General features: G+C 35.2%; 1 protein-coding gene across 1 annotated transcript in view; it reads right to left on the bottom strand.

Annotated features, from left to right (window-relative positions):
• Positions 1–17,004, bottom strand: part of kdm1a.L (lysine (K)-specific demethylase 1A L homeolog) — a 34,520-nt gene that overhangs the window by 7,940 nt on the left and 9,576 nt on the right. Inside the window, exons 3-14 of the mRNA XM_018246765.2 lie at positions 16,398–16,531; positions 15,886–15,964; positions 14,794–14,886; positions 13,604–13,710; positions 12,457–12,538; positions 10,697–10,791; positions 8,100–8,242; positions 6,836–6,926; positions 4,478–4,612; positions 4,313–4,386; positions 2,367–2,478; positions 187–319 (exon numbers count right to left, since the gene is read on the bottom strand). Of these exons, the coding sequence (XP_018102254.1) occupies positions 187–319; positions 2,367–2,478; positions 4,313–4,386; positions 4,478–4,612; positions 6,836–6,926; positions 8,100–8,242; positions 10,697–10,791; positions 12,457–12,538; positions 13,604–13,710; positions 14,794–14,886; positions 15,886–15,964; positions 16,398–16,531 (1,278 nt within the window). The remainder of the gene's footprint in view (positions 1–186; positions 320–2,366; positions 2,479–4,312; positions 4,387–4,477; positions 4,613–6,835; positions 6,927–8,099; positions 8,243–10,696; positions 10,792–12,456; positions 12,539–13,603; positions 13,711–14,793; positions 14,887–15,885; positions 15,965–16,397; positions 16,532–17,004) is intronic.

Below are 17,004 nucleotides of genomic sequence, written 5' to 3'. Positions count from 1 at the left end.
AGATGCACACCCAGAGATCAGAAGAAGATAAATACTACTTTCACCTGCAGTTAAGACTTTCAAATAACTTTAAAACCTGTAATATAACATGTATAAAAAAGCTGCTAGGAATTACACTTTCTTACAATATTGGGTGGAGGATCGTTTTAAAATGTGCTTGTTGTCCAGTACATACAGTATACATACCTGATGCTGTGTATCGTACTTGTCGGACTGCAGTATTTAATTTAATGTCCAGTCCTTCTGCTAATGCCACAGGAACACAAGAATAACCATTTCGGACTGTTAGGTGGCTGCCTGTGAATTCAAAGTCATCATCCTATTAAAAAAAAATAAAAAAAAATGTACAAAATGCATTCAATAATGTCTAACTTGCATAGCACAGTTCCTTTGAAGAAAAAAGTTAAAGGGGGTTTGTGTTCACATGCATTATCATTCTGTTATATAAAATGTCCTTTTAACCATTTTGTAGTTTTGAATTATTTGCCTTGATCGTCCTTTTTCTAGTTTACAAAATGAAGTCACTGACCTGGACAACAAATAAAACTATTCAGTATATCACTGTCTACATGGTACTAAAAACTTACCTATTTTAAGGGAAAGTCAACCCCAAAATAAAAATCTGCCCAACAAAAGAAAACATAATTCTAAGCAACAATGCAATATACGTTAATGACAAATTTTCTATGGTAGAGTTTTGTAAAATATTTTCTCTGTAAGGGCAATAAACAGCAGGCTCTGTCGATTGAAGGAAATCTGCTCTTCTGCATGCACAATGCTAAAAAAAACGCCCCTCCAAATTCACTGGAATCAATGCACGTAAACAATTTACATGTAGCGATCCCAGTCAAATGCACATTTTTTTGCGTGATTATTGGGATAAACACATGCAAAGCTTTGTGGCCCATGACAGAGAATTCCAGTAGGCAACAAAGCATCCCATCTGTCATGGCTCTAAAATCAACAATAATTAATTAATAATAGCTATACAGGAAGTAGAAAGTCAGATGAATATCAGGAAAATATAAAAGGAATATAAAAGGAAATACACCCAAGCCATAATTGTGTGTCTTACAAACATAAACTCTAAACTGTGCTAAACTGATACATTAAATTGATGCATTACTAATCTTCAATGAGTCTCATTATTCAAATCAATAGATGGTTGCTAGGGTAATTTGGACCCTTGCAACCAGGTTGCTGAAATTGCAAACGGGAAAGCTACTGAATAAAAAGCTAAATTACTCAAAAACCACACATAAAAAAAGAAAAACAACTGCTAATTGTCTCAGAATATCACTTTCTACATCATCCTAAAAGTTAATTTAAAGTGGACCCGTCACCCAGACACAAAAATCTGTATAATAAAAGTCCTTTTCAAATTAAACATGAAATCCAATTTCTATTTTTTATTAAAGCATTCATAGCTGTTGTAAACTCATTTAAAAATCTCAGCTGTCAATCAAATATTGTCTGCCCCGCCTCTATGCCTAGGCATAGAGGCGGGGCAGACAATTACTTTCACTTTCCATTCAGCACTTCCTACATGTCACTGCTCTCCTCACATTCCCCCATTCTCTTCACCATTTAATTGTGTAGCCAGGGCATGGGGATGGACATCAAGTCCCCCATTCTGGTGCACAAACAAGATTCTGAGATGATACAAGACTTGTCTTAATAACAGTGTCCACAAAATGGCTCCTGCCTGATTGTTATAATTATTAATTCCCAGACTGATGGAAACAAGATTCAAATAATTTATATAGTGTAATTAAAGTTCATTTTGCTTGATTAATGTGATAAAATAAGATTTTGAATAATTTTTTTCGGTGACGGGTCCACTTTAAAGGACGAACAACCCCTTTAAAGGTTGCTGTCATAACTAATACAGTTGTTGCTAATATTCCACAGATGCAGCGGCGAAATGCATTAACGAAATGTAGCAAATTATAACAATTCAGATTCTGCACCTGAATCACTGAGCTGCCAGACTGAAATACCAGAGACAGGAATTTTAAACTTTAATATTGGAAAAACGGTAAGAAATGTAAAGTCTATTTCTGATGAACAATGTAAAAAATTGAACTGAAGAAAGTGTTTGAAATGTGAATAACCCATTTAAATGTTGAACTACCTTCACGCAGTTGGAGAACAACGAAGGTAACCTTGGCTTAAAGTGTGAAATACAACAGTAAGGGAAGTTACATAAATGTCAAATATGGGTATGACCAGGCAATCGAATGCTGCCTGAACTTTGGAAAGGTATGCTTTGTAGTGGTCTCTCAATTTTCTTTCATTTTGAGCCCTTTTCTATAACTAAAACATAGCATTTTGTGCATCACTTAAATTAGTTTTCAAAACATTACCTGATCCCAGTGCTTCAGAGAGAGGGTTGAGAGGGGGGTTGCATTAGCAAATTCTAAGTTTGCAAAATGCCAATCCAATATCTGTCTGTCTCGAGATGACAGGTAAACATCACTAGATTAAAAAAAAAAAAAAAAAAAAAAAAGAAGAGGCTTAAAATAAAGATGAGAGGGAGAGAGAGACACATACAACGGTTTCAGTGCAAAACTGCTATGCATTTTATGTTATTTGTCTAAAGAACCATTATAGTGGCCCATCAGAGTGCCCATTGCTCTACCTAGGACATATTTTGTAAAAAACCTTCCTGTCCTATTTATTTAAACCTGTTACAGAAAGACAACTACATACAGTTCTAATACAGTTCAGCCTTAGTTGTAAATGTGATACTAAACTGTCAAACGTGCTGTTAATCAGGTGTACCTGCTGACGATTAAACCAGAAACTATGACATTTCTGAGAGGGCATCCCTACTCCATAAAAAAAAAAAAAAACATCTATTAAACGGAGGATATTAATTTGCTGGTAAGAATAAGAGGAGTCATAAATGGAGAGCAAAATGATGTCCTTGAAAGATGTCAGGGAAGGAGCTGATCCCCCTACCCAGTACAGAAACTTGTATTTGCCCTACAGTGGCTTCCTCATCAGATAAGCCCATATCTGCAAACAAAAAAAGAAAATCTAACACCAATTGTGCATATTTTCACACTGTGATATGCTAATAAAAACAGGGTTCAAACATGAAATTAGTAGGCTTTATACAAGCAAGCCTTGCCTGTATTGATACAACATATTAAGAAGATTACAGTCTAAAATGCAGAGGGTGTCCTTTAAAACATAATATATTATAGTGTCACTTGTACTTTGAAAAAAGAGAAGTTGAGCAGCTAGCCTGGTATTTGCAGTTCAAAAACAGATGTATTAGAAACGACTAATTAAAAAAAATGTAAACAACTATAGTGCTCAGAGGAGCACTCAAATATTGCATTAATTATCTATTTAGGTTTATAACCCATTAACAAAAGTTCAAATGTTAGCACTGAAAAGTGTTTTAATCCCTCTGCTCTTGTTGAAACGTTTAAAGGGAAGAGAATCCAACTATTGTAACCCAAGCCCCACATCTCCATGCTTTCTGCAGGCTAAAGAAGATGCTGCCCTGTCTATATAAGAAGGCCTGTTAAGCCTAGACATGCTGAGTCCAGAAAATGTCAAGCTACTCATTGACTCCAGAAAGAACAATACCTCACAAAAGACACTGATTCTACTTTGGTTTGGTAGTATTTTTCCATGACAGTTCACAAAAGATAAACAACTCAGTGAGCAAGAAATAAACACTGTGCCTGGTGGCATATTTCACCCATATACAACAAAAAAAGAAGATGGCCTCCTTTTGCTTCATGTCAGTCCAGTTTTTTTTTTAAGGTAAGTTTTTATTAGTTTTAGTAAACAAACAAACAAATATAATATAACATTATGCCAAGCCAACAATGTTCGAGTATGCAAAACATATCTGACAAGCACATTTAAATAGGTAGTGTGCATTTGCCTGTTCATCCAGGAATTAGTCAAGCCCTGCTTCACACCATGGGGTCCAAATTTGATTAAATTTCCCCTGTGTGCCCCTTGCTTCCGATGTAAGTTTAATTAGGGGGTATAGCTTTGTTGACCAATTGCTTCCATGTTTTAACTGTTGGTGGAAGGGGGTGGAACAGGAGGGATCGGAATCAGTTCCTGGTATATTTGGACATCATAAACCCACCCAGGACTCCCAGGAGACAAATAAGCGGAGAAAAAACAGTATATTTATATGTTAATTGCACTGGGCTATATATTAGCTTATAGATAGCAAATACACAGGGGTAATTTTCAAAGTGTATTGTACACAACACGTTGCATTTTCAATTATTACCAGGTCTGAAACAAAAAATGTGCATACCTAGAGGATACATACCTAGGAGGATTGGCCTCAAGTTCTTGTAATTTTTCTTCAAGTTTCACCTGGGTTTCTGCTAACTGGTCATATTCCTGTTGGAATAAACAAATGTGAAGCTCAATTGTCTCAATCAATTGTGGAGTATACTTAAAATGTATGCATTTCTACTAAATAACTAAAAACCTTGCAAAATGCTGTGAGGTCTCGGTGTTTACACTTCACCAAGAATTCGGCGGTGATGTCACGTGGAGGCTTTACTTCAGATGCCTCCTTGTACTGCTGATGAAATTCTTTGATCTTTTCTTTGACGTTAACCATCTGAAAATATATCAACATTTTAGGTACAATATCTTTCCCATACATATTTGGAAAAGTGCAATGTCAACTCCTCCCGTTACATTTTCCCTACATTCCCATTCCATCCATTACCCACCACTGTAGTTTCCCAATGCAAAGGGGGAAAAGAAATCACAATACTTTGGCACAAATGATCATTTAAAATTCATGATGTAAATAGGTGATTTATTACTTTAATATATTGAACAACTTTAAAGGTTTTTTTTAAACCTTTTAAGTTAATTTTTAGTATGTTATAGGATTGTCAATTCTGAGCAACTTTTCAATACATCATTATATTTTTTTCATAGTTTCTGGTTTATTTGCCTTCTTCTTCTGACCTTTTCCAACTTTCAAACGGGGGTCACTGTCCCCATCTAAAAAGCAAATGCTCTTTAATGGTAATTTATTGATATTGCTACTTTTTTTTCCTCATCTTTCTATTCATGCCCTCTCCTATTCATATTCCAGTCTCTTATTCAAAGCAAAGCATGGCAATAGTTTAGCCTTTTTTCAACCCAAATTATGCAATGTAACTATGTAATTACATAGAGGTATGGAAGCCATTATCCGGAAATCCGTTATCTGGAAACCGTTAACCAGAAAGACCAGAAGTATGTCTACCATAGACTTCATTTTATCCAAATTTTTAAAAATGATTTTCTTTTATCTGTAATAATAAAACAGTACCCTGTACTTTATCCCAACTAAGATATAATTAATCTGTATTGGAAGCAAAACCAGCCTGTTGGGTTTATTTAATGTTTACATAATTTTCTAGTAGACAAGGTATGAAGATCCAAATTACGGAAAGATCCATTATCTGGAAAACCACAGGTCCCAAGCATTCTGGATAACAGGTCCCATACCTGCAATTAAAACAAGAGGCATGCCTCTAATGTACATATGCTACATCCCCAGTTTAGATATTAGTCATGGGCTCATTTACTTGTCCAAAACACACAAAAAATAAAGCAAATAACCTTTAATAGCTAAAAATCACTATTTTACCACCAACAGTTACTTGGAGGAAGCACACATATGTGCAGCCCATGTTACATGCAGCACAAGGCAATGATCTGCACAATCCTTCTTTGAGATCTATGTCACAGGTGCAACAGCAAACCTAAAGCAAGCATTAAAGTACAAGGCTTTCTATGAAGTGAAGGACTCCTTTGTGCCTGAAAGCGCTCCATCTGATGTGACAATTTAAGCACAACTGGCACAAGTAGGCATAACCATTACAGTGCATATACATGTAGCAATAATGTATTGTGACTAGTCACAATAATGTATTGTGACTAGCATTTAAATTGTATGTATTATTGCATCTAGTTTTTAATAGACCCCTCAAATGTCCAGAAGCTCTTGATCATAGGTGTTGGCAGATGGACTAGGACTGAACAACAATGTATCACCCATTATTTCTAATAATGCAAAAAAAAAAAAAAAAAAAAAAAAAAAAAGACATCCAAGCAGGACAACCTCAAATAGGAAATATATAGTGAAAAGAGTACCCCCTATTGTAAAATATAAGGATTTTAGGTCCCCAAAGTGTTCCATCCTATATAATAAAGTTGAAGTGTCTCTGCGTCCAGTCCCTGTGTCCATGGGATTGCGCTACTGCGCATGTGCCTCACGGACCGTCTCTGGCGAAGATTGACTACATATGTTCTAGCGCCCGTTAATTTAACGGGCTTAATGTCTAGTGACCATATAAAAGCACAAGGCAAAGGCCAGGTCATGGAACTCCGAGGTGACTTTGAATATCCTCATATTTTTCAACAGGGTGTACTTTATTATAATACACACGTTTCAGCGAGTCATGTGTCAGAAATGACATCACTAAGCTCAGATTATAACTGATGACATCACTAAGCACCATTTATAAGGAAATAATTTAAGGTGATATTCATGGCTCATGTATTATATAGTGAATAATGTATCTCCAATTGTAAAATATAAGAATAATATAAGTCACTGTTCCATGACCATATAAAGGCATAAGGTCGAAGTCCGAGGGCTTCAGTGAACCATTTGACAGAAATTACATCACTAAGCACTGATTAGAACTACTGCTATAACTAAGCACAGTTAATACGAATATTATTTACAGTATTTTCATGGCTCCTGTGTATTACAACTAAATAAACAAACACAACAAATGCTTAAGTAAAACCAAAAATGAAACAAACATATCCACACCTTATTAAGAAGCTCCTTCAATTCATCCTGCGTTTTTACTATTTTTTTCCAGTGTTCTATTTGTTCGTCTTTGACATGCTTTTCTTGCAACCTAAAATCAAATATCAAAGTAAAGAAGGTGTGAATGTTTACCTTTATTTATATAGCAGTTGTATATATGCTGTACATTTTTAAAGCACAGACGAGGAAGAAAACATTGCAATAAATATAATTCTATAACATTAGTACATACATAAAGGGAAAAATACAACTTTCATTCAACAAATTGTGATGCAACATGCTCTTTTTTAATAATTCTGAATAAAATCAATTAAAATTTCAATGCCAGTGTGCACAAACAATAATCAAACAACAATGGCAGACACAGCAATGGCAGATTTATATATGTTCAACATATTAACAGATAAGTAGATTCTTTAAAAAAAAAAAAGAAAGAAGATAAACATGTATTTATATGATAGCGTTTCTCTCTCTTAGGTCAATTTAATATGGGGTTTTCTAAATGGTGTAAGGCTCTAACAGAGACCCATGGCAATCAAAATGCCTGAAATTGGCTTCCTTTACTCTTACGTGGGAAGAGTGGACAGGCAATTCTAGATATTTTGAGCACAGTGGAAATCAAAATATCCTTTGTACCACCTCATAACCAGAAGTCTTTATACAAAAGTCTGTTTATTGTTGCATCAATGTTACTTTAGGGCAGAGACACACTCAGATTCGGGGAAATTAGTCAACCACCGACAAATCTCCTCTTCTTCGGGGCGACTAATCTCCCAAACTTTGGGCGAGGAAACTTTGGGAGACCTAGGAAAACAAAGTACTCAGAGTGCCATCCCACTGTTGATTTAGATTCTAGCCGGCGGGAGGCAGTTCGGGGAGATTAGTCGCCCCCAAAAAATGAGATTTGTCACTGCCTATGAAGTTCAAGGCTTAACAAGCTAATACAACCAATTAAGTGTTGCCAGTAATCAGTATTGAGCAGTTACATGCATTCAAATTAGCAAAATTACAAGGGTACCCACATTTTTCACATATCCTTTTTTTTGCTACAAATAGCAAGACACAGCTTTTACTTACTTATAGCCCTGCATCACAAAAACTAGTCCAATGTAAATAGGTCTAATACATGTGTAACCAAAATACATCTTACTCACTTGTTTAGCTTAAGGGAAGAGAAAAAATCCATGCTGTAACTGTGTTATAAAACTTTAATTTTACAATCACAACCTACAAACTTTTTAATAAAGGTTAAAAACCAACTTACTGTATAACCACTTCCAAAGCCTGCCCTAGAGAGACAGGTTTATTGTTCAGAATGTTGAAGTCAAGTTGATGGCTCAGATAGGATGTAGCTTCCAATAAACGATTGAACTCTTGTTCTACCATTTCATCCTTTTCTTTTGGGACCTAAATTGAAAGTTAAGAGACATAAAATGCTGTACATTAAAAAAAAAAACAAACAAACAACAAAACAAATAATATATACTTTGACTAAGCTTTTGCCTGCTCAGCATGTATTTCCTACATGCTGGTACTCAAAGGCTCTTACTCTAATAGGAAATATATATATGTATATATATGATATAGGAAATATGTTTCTTGGCAGTTAGAGTGTGGGGGATGTAAACCCCTGAGCAACAAACCAAGCAGGGTGTAGTCATGTTGACCTTGCAATCCAATAGTTGGGGTTGTCATTTTAACTACAGCCCCCTGCACTATTGGAAAAGGGTGTGTATAGGTATGGGAGTTATTATCCTGAATACTAGGGACCTGGGCTATTCTTTGTAAGTTCTGTAATTTGGATCTCCTTACCTCAAGTCTATATAAAAATAATTTAAATGTTAGGGAAAGCCAATAGCAAGGTTTTGCCTCCAATAATAGTTACATAGTTAAATTGGGTTGAAAAAAAGACAAAGTCCATCAAGTTCAACCCCTCCAAATGAAAAACCAGCATCCATACACACACCCCTCCCTACTTTTAATTAAATTTTATATACCCATACCTATACTAACTATAGAGCTTAGTATCACAATAGCCTTTGATATTATGTCTGTCCAAAAAATCATCCAAGCCATTCTTAAAGGCATTAACTGAATCAGCCATCACAACATCACCCGGCAGTGCATTCCACAACCTCACTGTCCTGACTGTGAAGAACCCCCTGCGTTGCTTCAAATTAAAGTTCTTTTCTTCTAGTCTAAAGGGGTGGCCTCTGGTACGGTGATCCACTTTATGGGTAAAAAGGTCCCCTGCTATTTGTCTATAATGTCCTCTAATGTACTTGTAAAGTGTAATCATGTCCCCTCGCAAGCGCCTTTTTTCCAGAGAAAACAAATCAGGATGACGGTCCCTTGAGGTACCGAAACGCGTTGATGTTTGCATGATCCAGTAAAAAGTTTTTCTAAGAAAAATCTGCCGTGAGTGCTTCCTTCATTTTTTGGATTATATATATATATATATATATATATATATATATATATATATATATATATATATATATATATATATATATATATATATATATATATATATATATATATATATATACATACATACATACACACACACACACACACACACACACACACACACAAATGTTTTATGATAAAAATTACGACACATAAAATGTTGTAAAACCATTACTGCTCTCTCTATAAGTATCCCATAAAGTCCACACAAAGACAATGAATATTGAAGTAGATGACACACTCAAATCACATAACTATAGGAAGAACACTAAACAAGAATAGTATTAATAAGATCAAAATATTATGAAGTAGGTAAAGCACCATGTTGTAAGAACCTCCATGGTTGATATTGCAGTGAACAACTAAATGTCATACATGCATCCTATGGCATCCGTCACTATGGGGCCCATTTACTTAGCTCGAGTGAAGGAATAGAGGGAAAAAAACTTTGAATTTCGAATGTTTTTTTTGGCTACTTCGACCATTGAATGGGCTACTTCGACCACGTAGTTCGATCGAACTAAAAATCGCTCTATTCGACTATTTGAAGTACTGTCTCTTTAAGAAAAAACTTCGACCCCGTAGTTCGCCACCTAAAAGCTACCAAAGTCAATGTTAGCCTATGGGGAAGGTCCCCATTTGATCGATGGATTAAAATCGTTCGATCGAACGAATAATGCTAAATCCTTTGAGTTCGATATTCGAAGTCGAAGGATTTAACTTTAACAGTCAAATATTGAGGGTTAAATAAAGGAATTGTTCAGTGTAAAAATAAAAACTGGGTAAATGGATAGGCTGTGCAAAATAAAAAATGTATCTTATATAGTTAGTTAGCCAAAAATGTAATGTATAAAGGCTGCAGTGATTTGATGTATAACATGTCAGTCAGAAGACTACTTGCTTTTCAACTCTCTTGGTTTACACTGACTGGTTACCCTGGCTACCAGGCAGCAACCAATCAGAGACTTGAGGGGGGGCCACATGGGTCATTTCTGTTGCTTTTGAATCTGAGCTGAATGCGGAGAATCAATTACAAACCCACTGAACAGATATGTACTATGTGGCCCCCCTTCAAGTCACTGACTAACTCAGAGTTATAGAGCTGAAAAGCAGGAAGTTGGATTCTGGCTGTTTTATTAGATCTGTTCACTCCAGCCTTTATATATTACATTTTTGGCTAACTAACTATATTAAAAACATTTTTTATTTTGCACAGCCTATCTATTTACCCAGTTTTTATTTTCACACTGAACTGTTCCTTTAAGTAAATTTGCCCCTAAATGTGTTCGTTTTTCAAAGTTACATTAAAAATACTATGCACACTGGCTTCATATAAAACACAAGAACTTTTGGTATAAGATAGAAACAACTGTTGGACAAAAACAAACTTACAGCTTGTCCATTAGCCTCATAGAGTGGGCACTTTTGCTTGATTTTAGCGAGTTCCATGTTAACTTGCTTACTAATTACAGCCATTGGATTTCCACCTTTGAAAACAAAAAAAGAAAATCAGTCTTGAAAACAGATCCAGATCAGTTTGATATATGCATACTGCTTAATGTAACCAATAACTGAATGTAGAAATTCAGCGTGCCTCTATAATGTCCCCAAAATGATGGTCAAAATGAAACATAAAAACAGCAGCTGTGCATACAGTTTGTCATCATAATGAAATAGGGCTAATTGTTTCAGATTAAACAGCAGAAAACAGATAAACTCTAAAGAATACAATGGTTTAGTTATCACACAATAATCTAAACCTATTGTATTATATTTCTACTTATTTGCTATCTGCTGTGTAACCTGTGCCTTTTCTCCTTTTTCAGACTGAATGGCTACCTCCTTGTCTACATAGCAGCATATTTATATGAACTATAGCAGTCTTTGAAGCAAACACACATGTTTAGGACAGAGACACATGCTGCAATTCGGGGAGATTAGTTGCCGGCGACAAATCTCCTCTTCTTCAGGGCGACTAATCTTCCCAAACTGCCTCCCCGTCGGCTAGAATGAAAATCACCGTCAGGATGGCACTCGAAACACTTTGTTTTTCGAAGTCGCCCAAAGTTTCCTCGTGGGGCGACTTCACTGTTTCAGACGTATGGACTGCTCACTTATGTTCAAACAAAAGTGAGGAGTCCGTACATCTGAAACAGTGAAACTGCTCCAAGAACAAGTGTGGATTTGAAAGAGCTTGAAATCCAGACTACAGGGGGACAGACTGCTGGCACAGGAGTGAGACCGTTCTGAGCACTAAACACACACGGAGTGGGACAGAGAGTGAGATGCACAGACAGATAAGGAATTTATATGCGATTACTATTTTTTATCATGTGAGTGTAATTTTGTATGTGGGGATATGTTCAACTAAAACTAAATACTGCACTTAGAAAAGATTCCCTGTCTTTTGCGCTTTTATTTTTTTACATTTCACTAGTCACTGATTAGATTCTATGGGTTTCTGCCTATGTGCAAATATAACAAACAGAATTAGCTACAGTGTTACTTAATTGAGGAGTGCATGAGAGACCTCTATTGACCAAAAGAGTTAATATGTCAAAAATTATATATATATATATATATATATATATATATATATATATATATATATATATATATATATATATATATATATATATATATATATATATATATAATCTGTGTCAAAAGACCGCACTCTGAAGACCGGACTTTGCTTAATCTTTGTGGGTGCAGGGTCCAAAAATTCATATAGAGATTTGTTTGCAAGGATCTGCACACCAATGTTATTTTCATCAAAAATAGTGTTTTATTTAGTACATAGATCCGACGTTTCGGCCCACATTTGGGCCTTTTTCAAGGGCCTTGAAAAAGTCCGGAATTAGATCAAATATAATCACATAATACTAAACGAGCCTAGGAAAAACAAAAAAGCATGCACCAGCCCACAACCAGAGCCTTGCACCAGCTTGTCTGTTAATGACAAGCTGGTGCTATAGTATGCACATCAGAGTTTCAGTAACACACATGCAGTGATCTTATAGCATAGGCGAGGCATGACACATTAGCATGCTGAAGACAGCAGCAGCATACGATCATTTATTCCTGTTTATATAGTCCTCCCTTTTGTTCTGCATATAGTTCAATTTGCATCATATATGCAATAAACTCACCAAGTCCCGTGACCACCATTGCACCTAAATCAGCAACATAGTTTCCTTTACGAAATGTAGCAACTCTTCCACCAACTCGATCCTTTGTTTTAAGAAGGACAAATAAAATAGAATTATTAATGAATGCTGATACATCAATATATGATTAAATGGGATGTATAAAATTTTAACCAAAAAAAAAAAAAAGTTCTATTATTCACTTGACGTGAATTAATGACTGAGACAGTGTATGCATTTTTTACAGTAGTCTGCAGCAATATTGTTCAAAAAACTTCCATAATGCTTGCATTAGTCAGCATTACAATGCAGAAATGCAAGATAAATTTCTATGTAGTTTAAAAAATACAAGGGAAAGTGTTCCCTGCCCTGTAGCAAAACGTAGCGGTTAATAGTGCTGCTCCAGCAGAATTTTGCTCTGAAATCCATTTCTCAAAAGAGCAAACATATTTTTTTATATTTAATTTTGAAATTGGACATGGGGCTAGACATATTGTCAGTTACCCAGCTGCCCCCAGTCATGCGATTTGTGCTCTGATAAACATCACTCATTCTTTAATGCTTTACTGCAAGTTGGAATGAAACCCCCTCCCTTCCCCCCAGCAGCCTAACAACAGAACAACGGGAAGCTAATCAGATAACAGTTTCCTAACACAAGATAACAGCTGCCTGGTAGATCTAAGAACAACAATCAATAGTAAAATCCAGGTCCCACTGAAACACGTTCAGCTACATTGAGTAGAAGAAACATCAGCCTGCCAGAAAGCAGCTTCATCCTAAAGGGCTGGCTCTTTCTGAAAGCACATGACCAGGCAAAATGACCTGAGATGGCTGCCTACACAGCAATATTGCAAATAAAAAGAAATACACTTGTTGATTCATGAATGAAATTTTATATTGATTTGCAGTGTAAACAGTGTAATTTAGAAATAAAAAACACAACATAAAAATAATAACAGAATAACTTTAAGGAGTTTATTTGTAACCTTCTCATAAACAAATTGAGTGCTCAGAGGAACTGCCGTCCCTGCTTAGGCATAAACAAGTCCTGCTATAAGCCAATCCCTTTTTTGAGTAAAGTCTGAGCTCAACTATATATAATTTGTTATACAAACTAGTTACTTGTTCTACAAAGATATTTTTTTCTTACCCTGGCCTCCAACACTGTAACATCCATGCCAAAACTCTGCAGCTGTCTAGCTGCAGCCAGGCCTGAAACACCTGATCCAATGATGATGACCTTTCCTGTTTTCTTTGCTGAAAATACAGACAATTTATGTATTTATATATTTTTTCATGTATTTTTATATTAAAATTCTATGTTATATTAAAATGTAAATATTTAGTTTACAAAGGAAAAATATACAGTACTACTCTTTTTGATAAAAGCTCAAGGTGCATAAACAATATCTAAATTTCCAAAAATAAATACAAACACATATATACCCTTTTATTATTACACAAACATACCAGATCACACAGACTGAAAGCAAGTAATTTTACTATAAGACTACTACTATAAGAACCATTGCCTCATGATGTTCTATTGTAAAGTGATGGACTTTCACAGAATGCATCAATTCGCAATAGAACAAGGTCAAGGAAAGTCTGGATCACCCTAAGGGGGAAGCTAGTTTTCAGTATGTCAAAAAAGGAAGTATATTTTGTTTTTAAATACTCACACCAGGCAACACTGTCCACAGTTTTGGCTGCCCAGTGGGAACTAGCCATAGGAAAAGAATGTATGAAATCACACACAATTTGATATTTAGTAAAATTCTCCATAACCATGTATGCACATAAGCAAATATTTGCTGCAATAAACTGCTATAATTAACAAGAAGATGATCACAATGGTCTGCCAGCAGGGTGAAGATGAATGAGACACATTTGACTAGTCACACAGTGGGTTACTAGCCTTATCTATTAAAGTTGAAGGGACTCCACTAGCAGAACATATTTGATGCTGAAATAGTAAAGACTGATCAACTGTTACACATTTTTAGAATAAAAATCTTACGGGTACAAAGTAGAATATCCGTAAATCTCTAAAGTAATATGAGCCTTGTTCTCTACTAATCTGAACCTTATTCTCTACAAAGAAAAAATAAAAACTAGAGAATTAAAAGTGATATTTTATTGTACAACTCTGAAATATTTGTAATATCACATTAAAAATAGTATTCAGTATTAACATTACAGTTATTGACACCAATTTTTCTGATTGTATTCAGTCTAAATATCAACTTCAATTGAGAGAGAGAAACAAAATAAAAACACAATTAAACTATACTTTAAACAATACAACAGGACGACCTGCTTACGTATGCGTTTGCTTACTTGGTAATGGCTTCAGTCTTTTGTAAATACCGAAGTTTATTAAACCATGCCTCTCAAGATAGCAGTGTATTCTATGTACCAGCACAGAATCACCTAGAAGAAAAACAAAAGTGCAAACAAGGTAAGAATTGAAAATTACAACAGAAAAAATATTATATGTAAATAATGAATGTTCATTTCATATAAACATATTTGTGAATATTAAAAATACTGCATGGTTCAGCTCAAAACAGTTTATTAAGAATTTTTTTTGCTTTTTGTTTAACACCACATCAAATTACAATATCATTCTGGGTTGAAAAAGTTAGGGCCACAGGCTTCCTAAAAGAGATAAAGAAGAGGGGCTTGTTTCTAAACTATATAAATTATTACCAAGTCCAGATTAAAATGTTAGTATTCTTAGGGGGTTATGAAATAAAAGGCACCAAGTCTGCCCAGGAGCAGTAGCTCATAGCAACCAATCGTCAGGTGGCATTTGCTGGTCACCAAGTCTTACTGGTTGCTAAGGTTTACTGCACTTGATCAAATTTAGTTCATTTTATTATATATGGGGGTTTGCCTTATAGTTCTTCAGATAAAGGGGAAAAAGCATCTATAAAAGACATTACTTTTTTAATGCTATCAAACATTTTATTTGTGCTGATGTAACATTTTAAAATGCTCGCTTATACGCAGCCTAGATAAGGCAACTTTCACACCATCCTAAAATAACATGTTTAAGCTCAGTTTTAGTGCAAATGCACGTTTTAAATATGCTAGCCACAAATCTTAAATTCCTGTTTGTGCCTCCAGACAACGTAGCATACAGACTCACAATCCCTTATGTGTGGATCAAAACTACAGCTGCTTCCCTCTTTACATATATAAAGCGAGATAAATGTACCCCATCCTGCCCCGCAACAGCCAAGCTCTTGTGTTGTGCAAACCAATTCTTTTTAGACCTGGTAACAGACATGGTAATGCTGGACATTCTTGTATGCATAGCACTGGCTTTAGCTTTTATTTACTTACATACCATTAATAAGGCCCATGTATATTTTCACCACTTCATAAAAACTAAGCTGATATTTTAAATAGAAGTGAGCTACTTACTATTGTAAGGAGCTTCCAATTGCTGAAGCGAATTCTCAAAGATAAGCTGAACCTTTGGATTGTCTAACCACAACTGCAACTACAAAAAAAGTGGAGAGTTTAATAAAATGTTAAAACATCTGTAATCACTAGCTTTTCAGACTTTTAAGATGTACATCTCAAAGCCCCTCTTTGAAAAATATGAATTACCAACATTGTGCCCATGGTGTTTATTTACTATATTCCAAATTCTGGATTCAGCATAAAAATGTTAGAAATTGTCAGCTACTGCCTCCTTCTGATGATGGTCAAATGCAGGAATGGACAACGTTTAGGACAAATCTTGTGGCATCATTTTCATGCAATTTACATTAACACTAATGTCACTGGTCACTATAATAATTGTAATATAATATTTGTCACATCAACAAACTTGGGATGGCATTTTTCCCAGAGAGTGGTAATAAGGATACATAACATAAGCATTCATTTTCAATTTAGCAAAGCAGAATTATAATGGCATATTCACTTACTGTACGATTTCGAATATACAGAAAAACTTTCTGGGTCTGCTGTGGACCACTGATGATATCTGGGAAGCATGCCGCCTCTTGGGAAGTCATTCTGTCATGTGGGAGTCTACTCTGAAAAGCTGCACCCTCTACACCTAACAAAAGCAAAACACCATTTGATTAATCTTAATTCTAGCACGGAGTTCTTCATACATGTTACTTGGTGAATAAGCTTTCATCAAAAATGTGTAAAACCAGTAGCATTTTAGAAAATTTGCAGTTGGTTTCATTGCTTAGGAGAGGGCCTGTATAGAAAGAAGAGTAATAAAATGTAGTAATAACAATAGATTTATAGCCTTACAAAACATTTGGTTTTTAGATGGGGTCAGTGACCCCCATTTCAAAGCTGGAAAGAGTCAGAAGAAAGGAAATAAATCAAATATTATAAAAAAAGAAAAAATGAAGACAAAATTCCAAGTCATTCTATAACAGTATAAAGTATGAAATTTTTTGCAAACTGACTAGGGAAATTGGTAAAACTGCATTGTAAATGAACATTTCAAAATAAACTCCAACACAAATCTGAATGTAGATTACTTAGAGGGGGATAGATTATCTAAAACACTAC

This window comes from Xenopus laevis, chromosome 2L (assembly GCF_017654675.1).
Source record: "Xenopus laevis strain J_2021 chromosome 2L, Xenopus_laevis_v10.1, whole genome shotgun sequence".
Classification (NCBI taxonomy): Eukaryota; Metazoa; Chordata; class Amphibia; order Anura; family Pipidae; genus Xenopus; species Xenopus laevis.
This window is presented reverse-complemented; position numbering and strand designations above follow the sequence as displayed.